General features: G+C 40.5%; 1 protein-coding gene across 1 annotated transcript in view; it reads left to right on the top strand.

The window, feature by feature from the left end:
• Nucleotides 1–8,668, top strand: part of SHISA9 (shisa family member 9) — a 177,600-nt gene extending 168,932 nt beyond the window's left edge. Inside the window, exon 4 of the mRNA XM_041401800.1 lies at nucleotides 7,006–8,668. Within this exon, the coding sequence (XP_041257734.1) occupies nucleotides 7,006–7,373 (368 nt within the window). The 3' untranslated portion in view covers nucleotides 7,374–8,668. The remainder of the gene's footprint in view (nucleotides 1–7,005) is intronic.
• The last annotated feature ends 3,827 nt before the right edge of the window (nucleotides 8,669–12,495 follow it).

Here is a 12,495-nt window from a genome sequence, read left to right as displayed (position 1 = left end):
CAATTCTAATGTTAATATAACATGAATCAGCCACCATTTGTTTCCAGGTTAACAGAGCCTATATTCTGATTAGTCAGGAAAAGTCTTTTTTTCTTATACTGGTTAGATTTGAGTGTCTGCATGCCACTGGTCTCTAGGTTAGGCAGAATGTGTGTGTATCTGGAGAATTTTGATCAAAATCAAATCACAATATCACTGCAGCACTTTGCAAAATTGAATCATAAATATTGCAATTTAATACTATGCAAATCAATGCAGGCAAGTATACAAAGCCCAGCTGGAAAATCTGTTTCACATGTCCAAGGAGAAACCTGCCTAAACTCACACAGTAAATAAACATTTGGAAAAAGAGAAAGAAAAAACCAGACTTTGCAGTGCTGTGCTTTTTGGCACGTTGTCAGAAGAGGGGCACTTGTGCTCCCAGACATGTGGCTACTCTTGTGTTCCAGGGAATGGCAGCCCTGCTTCTGGTGAAGCACACATCCTGTCTGATGCCTGAGGAGTCCATCAAAATCTGTCTCAGTGTTCCCAGCCAGGCAGCAGACTTTGCTGTGGGGGTTAAAGAGCATTGCTGAGACTGGAGGCTTCACTTACCCAGTCTAATTACATTCCTGTCCTAAACCGTTCCTAATGTGTCTCAAAACCCAGAAATATTCTGGCCTCCTCAGCCTTTCATAAACTGTCACAAAAATAATCAAAAGAAGAGAAGAAATGTTTGGGCCTACATATTTATCTTTTTTCATGTCTCATATCTTGAAATAATTTTATTTCACTGGGAAAACAAAATGTAGTCTTGTGTCTGGAGGTGGACAAGCTCTTTTCAAACAATGCCTGAGAAGAAAAGGTTGATATGGTTTTTCTTTTCGTGCTTGGGCTCTCTCCAGATCACTGTAAGAGATCAGTAAATAGATGAAGTGGTAAAGGGGGCCAGGAGAGGAATAACACTGAGTCACAAAAAGTAGGTTCTGCAAAACTTATGTGGGGTTCTATGCATTATGTGTTTTTCTTTACCTCTGTCAGTAGTAGGAAATAAAAACCATGGGAAAGAATCCAAAGTCGTAAAATAGTCTTCATTTTCAGAATCTCTTGAATAAAGGCAAAATGGTATTAGAAGAAAACCAAATATTTAGGACAGAAATCAATGCAGACCACAGGCTGAATTCTGGGTTTTCAAACTCAATACAAGAATGAGAAGGAGGGCTGCAAAAATTATTTTAAATGGCATTTGTCCATTCTTGAAATTTAGTATGGTTTAAAATTGCCCCAGCTTGTATAGAGCCACCCTAGTGCCCACGAGATGAGAAGAGTGAGCAGCCACAAAACAACCACACTCCCTCCTCTTGGCCACAGACAGATCTCTCACATCATCCTGCCCATTCCCCGTTCTACCAAGAGAATCCCATCTAGCTGAAATTTCCCCATGCAGCCTGTTTTCCAATCCACTTCATTTGCTCATGCAGAGCAAATTCTTCTATGGTCCATGATAGTTGGTGGGCCCCTTAATTCAAAACACAGGTCATTAGTTATTTGTTTTACAGTATGGAATAGATTTTTCTGTGAATTTATTGCATCCAATTCATACCTAGGGGCATCTAATACAATCTCTGCCTGCGTGAGTTTTTTTCCCCTCACCCAAGAATAAACTTGTGCTAGTGCACAAATGATACTTCTTTGATTTTCAGATGAAATCCTGCAAGAACTCTCACACAGAGCTGGTTTATGTCCTGGAAGCCTTTGAACATATTGTCTTAGATGCTAGCTTGGAAAGGCAAATGAATAAGCAATCACACACTCAGAGAGGATCAACAGCACCACCAGAGGCAGCAGCCCAGTATTTCCCCGGGCAAAATTCTCATGTTGTCTCTGAGTCAGGATTCATTATCCTTCTCTCTTTCCTTGAGTTTTCACTTCCATTACTTAGAGAAAGAGAAGTCTCCCACAGCTTTAGGTAATGACACCACGGTCTCAGCAAACCCACGGCTGTGGAAGCAAAGCCTTGTCACAAACTGCTGTACATAGCACAGGGACAGCCTCACAGAGAAACCTCCCACAAACAGGCACTGACTTCATTTCAGCTGTAGTAGGGTGTGTCATTGTAGCAGTTCCATTGCTGTCCTGTCCTCAGCACTTTCCACTGGCTGGCTTTCTTCATCTCTAGGCCTTCATTTGAAATGCAAATACTTTTTGGCTAGAATAAAGCTCTGCATTTCACAAACTAGTTCTTAAAATACGTTCAGATAACAAACAATTCTGCAAACATCTAGTGAGAAAGAGTGTTCCTACATAATTTGGTATCTTTGACTGTGACTGTAAGCTCACACGGAAGTTTTGATTTGAGGTTTTGATTTTGGTTTTTTTAGTGTCTTTAGAGCTTTTATAAAGGCTTACTCCTTTGTGGACTCTCTTCTCTCATTTCAGAGGCTTCTTCCCACTCCTAGGTGCCTATTTTCACAAAAACTGTAGGACAGCATTGTCTTTCAGGATTCTACCTTCTCCCACAGCTGTAAGTGGTGTGAGTATTCAGAGCCATGTTATGGACCCACAGAGATAAGAGACTGTCAGCAAGGAAAAGAGTTAAAACCTCATGTAACATTTTACAAAAATAAAGAATTCACAATGATAAGGCATGGCCACATGACTCCATGCCACAAGTGCTTACACAGTGACATTGATGACTACGTAAGCTAGAGAACAGAACATTACAGTTTCAGGGCCACCTCTCAAATACGGCTTATATTCAGATGAGCTCACTGAGAAATTCTGGCCCGTTGGCAACCACAAGGATTTTTGCCACTGATATTCAAGCAAGCACATTTTCATCCATGGTATTAACTTGCTAAGAGACTCACTGGTTTCCATGCTTTTGTTACATAACTATGGATTATGAAATTTCCATGTCATGGCAGGCTCACACTTAAGGTTGGAAAAAATTTCATATTTCAACATTTTTTCCAGATGAACAGTAAAACAGTAACTTAATGGGTGCAGTACCTTAAAGAAGTAAACGCCTTACAGAAATATTGAAACTGAGAACTTTTTTATCATTAGCTACCAAGAAGAAGGAACACAATAACACTTAGAATTAAAGCCCTTCTATTGTTATTTGGCAATGTTGCAATTATAATTTTTACTCCTTTTTCAAACACAATAGTGATATCTTTAAACCATATTTTTACCAATCAAGATACAGAAGCAATGGAAAAGGCACTTCTATAGCACCTTTCATCCAAAATCTCAGAATACTCTACAAATAGCAATTCAACTTCCTAGCACAACTACCTCCTCCAATGTGCTAACAGCTCATTTTACAGCAGGTGAAACCGAGGCAGAGGGAAGTTGAGTCATGTACCTAAGGTCACATAACAAATCCATCCTCTAACTCCAAAATATCTCTTCAGATGTTTAAAGTCCACAAAATATTTTTAGGGTCCGCTTAAGAAGAAAAACAAACTCCCTCAGATTCACAGCTGATTTTTAAAGTAGTTGGCTTCAGGATACTATTAATATACTTTTCTTGGTAAAACATTTGCTACAAAACTGTACTCAATAATACTGTTAGGAATCTTTTCTGCTTTGAAAATGAAAAAAAAAAAAACCCTGTTTCTACACTGTAGTAGCATCAGGTCACTCACACAGAGCACAGCCCACTGCTATTATGAAACCTGCATGAAAGAACAAGGACGGTGCTGAGTGTTGCCAAAATCCCTCTTGAACAACTGAACAATTCAGGTTTATCACTGCTGATTTTGCTCATAGTTGCTACAATGGTGTCTCCTCCCCCCCATTTCTGGTACCAGTGCCTGTGTGTCCACATGCATGTGCACACAAAAAGAAAACAGGATTGAGAGAGGTTAAAACGTTCAGCGCAGCATTGCCAGCACTGCACTCTGAGGCACAGGGAAGAGTCCTCAGGCAAAGCCTGCAAAGTGTTCCTTGATCAGGACAAACACAAACAGCAGCTCTCCCACACAAAACACAGAATCAGCCCCTTGGCAGCTGTTTGCCAGCTTTCTGCTTGACTTTCCTGATGAGGATTTACAGTTCTCATCCTGGTTTGTTTTCTTCAAGCCCAGTTTGCAGAGAACAGTTGAGAAGTCCCTAGAAAGGGACAATGGACTACATTACTTAAAACAATTTTAATAGAAACAAATGTACAGAACTAATTGTTTCACTTTCTGTGTGGTTTTCCATAAGAAACAAAGAGTTGAAAATCTGGCATTACAACATGGCATAAACAAGATCAAAACCAACTTCAGACATGTCAGAGGCACAGACCTTGTGAGGCTGATTTCTTCCTCCCTGTTTCAACAGTGAAGGTCTCCTTTATATACAACAGAAATACAATTTACTCTTCTGTAGGACATCATCCTCAGTGTGATTGGAGATCTGAGTGGTATATCTAATCTCTGATAAAATTCAGAGACCCACGACAATTGCAGAGGGAAAAGGGGTGAGTGACAAAAAAATTAACAGAAGCTGAGGATGTAGCGTGAGCTTGTTGTGGCCTCAAAGGGAAAAGTGGCAGGAAAATCCAGGCAATAAAAATATCTGCATTTTTTGGTCATTGTTTAATTAGCTGCATAACCACTGCTATTTCTAGAAAGAGAAGTCATTATTTACCTTGCAGCTGATTAAAGATCTTGGCTACAGAAGACAAATTGCTGCAACACAACTAATACAAAATTAAAACTACAAACTTATACATTTACTCTATTCTTATGTTAGATTAGCTAAATTTTTAATTTTTGTATGCAAATTAAACTAATTTAAATGTGAAACAGGCATACAAATGTATCTCTATTAAAAGCTGGACATAATTAGCTGTGCTGAATTTAAATTATATAAGCTAGTGTGACTTTTCGTAAATAGCCAAGGTCTATGTCATATGACATCGCTCCCCTTACAGCTGGCCTGCAGTGCCTTTGATGTAAAAATTTATATAAATGAAGACTTGTGTGAATATTCACAGTGCCTTTTCTGTAACCATTTTTTTCAATTATTGATAACAGATTAATGAGATAATAGTAATGCAAATGCATTTCCAGCCTGTTTTTATTCATAATGGTTCTGTGACATTCAGAGAATATTAACAAATTAAAAGGATAAGCCATGTAGAACATGTAGAACTGGAAACAGCTCTTTCAGGGAAAAATAGGTACAACTTCTTGATTATTCAGATTACAGCGCTCTAAATGAAACAACTCACTCCAAAATCAAAGCAGAACTTCACAGACTCTCTTTGTAACACATGACAGGTCTATCAGCAATTGCAACTGCACACCCTGGGCTGAAATGAGAGCAGGCCATTATCTACATTCTGTGATTTGTTTCAAGCAGAAGACACCTGTATGCTGTAGAAAAGCATTCACTCAATGCCTGAAAATGGAAAGAGATGGAGTTGGGTAAAACACACAAAGCCCAATTTGACAGCACAGAATGGAGCAATTTCAGCCCACTGGAGATGAAACACCTCTTTAATGACACAATTAAGGATTTAAGAGCAGAGTCCAGTTGCACAGTCATTAATACAAAAAATGTCATGAGATAATAAATAGCAACTGCCTTTGGTAATATTCCTCCCTGTTGAGGGGCCAGGACAAGGGGGATGCACAACTGAAGCCTGATCTTGAAGATTAATATGATGCTCCTGGGAATTTCCCCGCCTTGCATAAAGATCCAGTTCAGAACTAGAGACGGGGAGAAAATTCAAAGTGCAACAAAAGCCTCCTAGGAATACTTGGGCAAGAACAAAAGAAGGAAGCTACACAAAAAACAGTGCAGGGAATTAAAAACCTCATGAAGGCAAAAGGAGCTGAGCTGTACAGACAGCTACATGTACCAGACTTCTGCAGAGAAGCCTTACAAGGCATGGCTTCAAGGAAAATGGATGGATCCAGCTAGGGCACAGCAGAAGTCAAATCCAGGCTGACACAATATATATTCCAAGCACACCACTGCTGATTAACACAGTGCCAGTTGATCTATGTATTTGGCACTATCTTAAATGAACATCTAAATTTTTGAAGGGGGAAAATAAACACTCTTTACATAAAAGGAAAGATCTTAAAAAATTAAATTCAGTTAAGCTTCCCTTAAACCTCAGTCTCAAAATTGAAATGAGTTGCTGGATTGCTGCAGAATACCTTTAGCTTCCTAAGCATGGTTCATACTTTCAAGCAAGGCCAAATAAATATCAGCAATAACAAACTTGAGCAAATGCGTGCACTGGAAGACATTTGCCTACGAAATCACAGAGGGCAAAATCCTGATTTGAGAACTGCAATGCAGTATTTGTTGGCAGGGTTGTTGCTGTATTTCTTAGTGGCACTGACTCCAGAAAATTATGTCAGAACCTGGAATTTAGGATTTTCATGGCCTGTAAAATTACCGGTTAAATACCCAACCTTCAACAACCCAAAGCATTTTCAGCCCCATAAAGCAGTAGTGAACTTCCGACCATTTAGGAGAACAGATCCCATTCTTAATATTGCCCTGAGGCATTATTGAACAGAAACGGGTCCAACTTATCACACACCACCAGACCTTAGAGCTGGCTGGGTTAAACACCCATGAGTCACTTTGCATTTAAAGGGATGTGCTCTCACACAGCAATGCGACCCAAGATGCTGCAGTATTCCCAGGAAAGTCTGTGTACTTCTGTAGACTTCCAGAATTTCCTGTGTTATGTGACATGAACAGTGATGAGATTCATAGGACTTCTCCCCATAATGTAAATGTCAGCACAACCTGAGTGATTTGGGGCAGGGACAGTCCTTTCTTCAAGGGCAACAGGGTTTTGTCTGCATGTATGAAAGCCTGGCACAATGGCATCCAAATCTCTGCCCCAGAGCAGAAAATAAGGGCCAGGAGGTGGTGTGGATTTCTCTTACAGATGTACCTGTAAACATTCTGGTCTGCAGATGGAACTGTGTAAGACCTGCTGTAAATCATTTTCTCGTGTCCAACTGATTCTTTTTGTCCCCTCCCCCTTTTGACCCCAAATAGCTGACAAAGTCAACGATGACTTCTACACCAAGCGCCGACACCTGGCCGAGCTGGCAGCCAAGGGGAGCCTGCCCCTCCACCCGGTGCGCCTGGACGAGGAGAGGGCCTACACCATCGACAGCGGGCTCACCAGGCAGAACGGGAAATCCAGGATGGGCAAGATACACACACACCCCCTGGGCTACAACTCCCACTACAAGACCTGGGATCCCAACGACCCGTCCCTGAGGCGGCAAGCGTTCACAAACAAGGGCAAGCACGGCATGGGAGACCCAACGCTAAGTGACCCACTGACCACCCGGAGCCAGCACTACTTGGGCCCACAGCCATACTTCATAACCAACAGCAAGACAGAAGTAACTGTTTGAGTTTGTTTTCTTTCTCATTTTTTTTTTCTTTTCTAATGAAATCCTTTAAAAACCACACGCAAATGTATACACAACACAAACACTCAACCAAAAGGCAAAAAAAAAAAAGAAGAAATTAAACAACAAAGAAAGAGGAAACAGAAGGAAGGAACTTCCACCTGGACAGTCTTGGTATCCAGCCAGCTGTAGGCCGAAGAGTGGGTTAATACCATTCAGCAATACACACTGAAGGTTGAATTATAAACTCCATTTATATTTCACAAAGGAACACAAACCCTTGTGACTAAATTTTTTTTACTTGAAACTAAAATCCATGATGAGAAGTAGCACAATCTAGAGAAACTTTATGTCTGCTTAAACATTTACACTATGTTCCTGCCTTGAGACAGAGGAAGACAGAGAGAACAATATACTGTAACATATTATTTCAGAGAGGAATTTTGTATAAAACCTATTAATAATCACTAGACCTGTGAAAAACCGAGAGCTACCATCTTGGTACGATCCCTAACATCTACTATTGTACTTTCACACCATCCTATAGAGAACGCAAAAAATATATATACAATAAGGGACAAAGACACTTTCACAAGGAATTTATAAAGACTGTTATGATTAAGAACATATGGGACCTTTCTGGCTGGTAGAGAATTCAGCAGGATGATAACAGCAGAAGATTTCATTTCAGTTTACTTCATTTGATTTGAAATTTTTGGGAACCTCCAAAATAAGAAGAGACACTTCATATGACACAGAAAGCTGCTGGGGGAAAAAGGGCATCAGAATATTCCCTCTCAGTCCTCCTGTTTTCAGGCAGATGGTAACTATTCTCACTTTGCAGACTGTCAGGATTTTTTCTTCACCTAAATGTTTTGCCTATCTTCAACTGCTTCAGACTGAAATTAAGCGTGGGTGGTGCCTTTACTGTATTACTATTGTTCAATGACAGTCTTGTTCTTCAAAGTGACCCCTCTGTTCCTTTAAGCTATTTCCTCATGTTTTGCTAAGGATGACAAGGGTTCTGCCCTGCTCAGCCTCCTCTGTTTGTTCTGAAAGGAAACTGGACTACATCTCCATGCAGTGGTTGCACAGTCAGAACTATTTAGTTAGCCCCTTCATTTTCCCAATTTCAACTTTTCCCCTCTAGTCTCTCATTTTGTATTTGCTTTTAGCCATGGTAGTTCTCTGTAGTTCAAGTAAATGTTATCTGGTATATTGTCTCTATCGTTTGGCTTTCTCTAGTGGTGTTCCCTCTTGGTGGGCTGTGTGGTGGAATAGGCTGGTCCAGCCTCAAACATCAGAGATCTGGGGTTAAACTAAACAAACAATTGGACTCATGGTCTTGACTGTGGTTCTGAAGAGCAGGATGCCTTGTTTGTGTGAGTAAAACCACTCAAACTGGGCACTGGTAGCAAACTCACAGTCCTGGGCCTGTAAGGGCTTTGGCACATCCACAAAGAGACACAGTTGGGATGGGGTGGCAGGCAATGCATTCAGTCTTTCAGTAATTCCTGCCCATCCCCCAAAACAAGTCACTTGGCTAAATCCCAACTAGCTGTCCTACTACAGTTGCATTCTCACCAGCTGTCAATTCTTCAGGAGATTAGGACTGGAAGAATATTCAGGGAGGAGTGAGAACTGTTGTAAGAAGAATTGGAAGTTGCATTTCTTATTGTACTCAGCTGACCGTTCAGTGCTTCTGCTTAGTCAAGGATGCAAGGGCTAAGATTTTGAAATCTGGTTAAATGGAGATACCATTTTTTTTAGCTATATCAAGATTGATTTGCATCCTGAGAGCACCGGTATCTCTCCATAAGCGTGCTGCTAAATTTTATGATCATATGTTTTAAGACTATCAGAAGTAGACAAAGCCCACAAAACAAATACTTTGCACACAACCCAGACTCTCCACTATCTTACTTTTATTCCTTTAATCTTTATTGCCTTCACAACTGGCTGACTTAATTTGACCCTTTATGGAATGTTGCTGTTAACCCATATGCTTTAGATACACATTACAGCTGCACTCTTAATTCACACAGGTTTCGTGTAACTTGAGCATATTTTATGTGGAAATATTTTAGTAACTGTATGTTCTGTAAGTAAACCCGTGTTAATACTTGTTAACTACAGAGTTTATGATACCAATAATACTTCCTACAATAAAATGTTTGTTTGTTTTTTAAGAATGTTTATTTGTAAACATATGTATTCACTATATTACTATGAATTTCTTACCTGGCAATAAAACTGATTCTAAGTGAATCCAACTTGCTGGCTCATTCCTGAACTTGTATCACTGGGCCAATTTTTGAGTCTAAACTGAGCTTTTGGAGCATCTCACTGCAGCCAGTGGGGTTCATACCAGCACAAAGGATGGTTTGCCTCTGCCAGTGTGAACAAGGAGTTTTTTGGAAATCAACTGCAAGTCATCTGCATTATGGAGAAGCTGGGTGATGTTTGAGGCTCCTTCCAGGCCCAACCATTTTGTGACTCTATGACTGCCAGTTAAGGGCAGTGCAAGACACACGGGGATTGCCAGCCTAGCAAAACTTCATGTCCCCTGTAAGCCTTCAGGCACCACGCACATCTTGTGCCACTTGATCAGTTAATTAATGTTTTGAGGAAAGACAACAAAAACGTAAGCATGCCCAAGGGCAGAGGCTGATCCTCTTGAATGCATGGGAGTTTTGCAGTAAGCTTCAGACACGTCCAAGCATTGCAATTACTCAGCGAGAGTAAATGGAACACTGATGGATACTGCTTCAAAATTTTTATATGTTAATTAGAGAAGATCCTGTGCACAACATCTGTGTACCAAGTCTGCTGGAACAGAAAGTCCTTACAGGCTTTCAGTAGTGCTAATGGCTTGTAAAGCTGACAGAACCTTGGTAGAGAGTTTGGGTAGCTTCTTCTCCTTTCTTTGCTAAAATGATAGTGAATAAATTTCAGAGGAAGAAACAGGGAGTCTGGAAACCCAGCTTCAGAATCCTCTTACTGCATGACCTGGTGCAAATGCCTTAGACAGTTTATGAGTCTTTGGAAGCCATGACACATTATCAGAAGGAAAACATCAATTCAGAAATCTCCAGAATTAGCCTTTTTGTACAGCAGAAAAATCACATTTTCAATATGCACTGTTATGGGTGCCAGGAAATAGTTCATAAAAGCTCTATTTTTTGTTACATAGCATTTCCCTGCCTCAGGTACAACTACAGAAACAACTCCTTTCTGCCAGAGGGCTTAGGAGCGACATACAGAGTTTGTTCAGTGCCAGGAAAATTCTGGGCAGCCTTGTGACCCACAGGGAAGCCTGGGGAACCCAGTGGAACACAAGCCTAACCTGCAGTAGACACAACTTCCTGTTAGAGCTCCATCTATGCACATGTTGTTTCTAGCAGCAAATGCCTCAGTGGAATCACAGATGGCAAAAGGGCCAACTACTTTGCTAGCAGAAGTGTCTCAGCATAGCTTTTGTTCTTTCAGGTATATGAAAACTTCCAAAGAAAACCCACTAGAATGTGATTTTGTGTTTCCACATGTTTTTTTTTCTCTTATGACAGTCTTTTGACACCACTAGCAAGAATGGCACTGGGCTCCCACCAGCATTTCTTCCATGAGGCTCTTTGATCTTAACACACATGCAGTGACTACAAACAGAAGAGTGCACAGTCAAGAAAGGATGATGTTCCTGCACAGAGCTACAGAGTCTAAAAGCCCAAAGGCTTCTGGTTTAGAGCCCTTTACCCTGAAAACTTATGTTCTCATGACTAAATCTTTAGAGTATTGTCCTTAACTTACACAACTGAGGATGTGACGGCTTATATAAATAGTGGATCAGGTCTCATGAGATTTCACACTACGAGGTGTCTCCACGACTCGCAACTTTAATTTTAATAGATCTGGGAAAAGACTCATGCTTTACTCTGTTCTTATAGAATGGTTATTGAATTTTGGGTACTAAATAAATAACCCTAGTCCACAAATCCCTTTTGCACACAATCTTGAGCACTTTATTTAATCCTGGTCTCTATACTTGAATACATGGAGGACTTCCAATGATAAATATAGTCTTCACTGTAATTATATCATCTTTCTATTTGGCATAGATAATTTTATTTTCCTAAAAACAGTTATGATAGGCAATATTATTGTATTAAACTATATAATCTCATATATCATCTGCTACTTAAAATGTGATCGTAGGAGGAGTACCACACTACCAAAAAGTGAACATTGTTGTTTTTATCAGTGGGAAAGTCATACAGCTCTATTTTGAAAAGTGTCTGTAAAACAATCTTGGAATTCATGCTTCATGCTTTAGACATTTCCAGACTCAAATTTTGCTCAGCTTGCAAGCTAGGTGAATCCTCACACCTGCCAACTTGATAAGTAACATTGGCGTGAAACCAGGCCCTTCCTCCCCGTCCAGGCACTAATGAAAGCCAGGACCAAATTATATTACTGGTTATACCCCACATCTGCACAAAAGCTGCTGTCATACAAATGCAATGGGGGATTTTTGCAGAAGATGCACCATGAAGAGACTGACACTCATTCAGCTGTGCCAGCCCTATCATGTTAGCAAAGCATGAGAGATGTATTTGTTGCCAATGACAGCCCTTTGTGACAGCCTGGTCCTAGCTTTGGGCATCCTTCCTCTGTCAGAATCTGCCAAATACACAATCCTGAACAGGCCATGCTCCCTGAACAGGCCCTTCTCATCCCACAGCCACTCTTCTAACAAGATAATGGTGTTGTTCAATAGCAAGGTGCTCTCCCTAAAATTTAATTTTTCACCTGCAGAGCTAAGGGACCCATTCAGGCAAGGGGAAGCTTTGGATTCAGACTAACCTGAGGCTAAGTTCAGAACCCCCATCTATTACTGCTGCTCCCATTTCACATATCAGAAAAGAATAAGATGCAATTTGTACCCAAGTTCATGAAGCACTGCTGTACTAAGTCAGGTCCTTCGTGGATGCATGAAGAGGCTCTCCTTCTCTGCAGGGAACTTGAAGCTAAACTTTCATCCCCAAGCAATCATTCTGTGAAAGGTTTTATTTTTTGTTAGTAAAGCTAGAATTCAGAGTTTTTGTCTATGCATTCTGCAGTACACAGCTAC

This window comes from Onychostruthus taczanowskii, unplaced genomic scaffold, assembly GCF_017590055.1.
Source record: "Onychostruthus taczanowskii isolate IOZ18803 unplaced genomic scaffold, ASM1759005v1 scaffold19, whole genome shotgun sequence".
Lineage (NCBI taxonomy): Eukaryota > Metazoa > Chordata > Aves > Passeriformes > Passeridae > Onychostruthus > Onychostruthus taczanowskii.
Note: the sequence above shows the minus strand (reverse complement) of the source record. Positions and strands in the feature narration are given on the sequence as shown.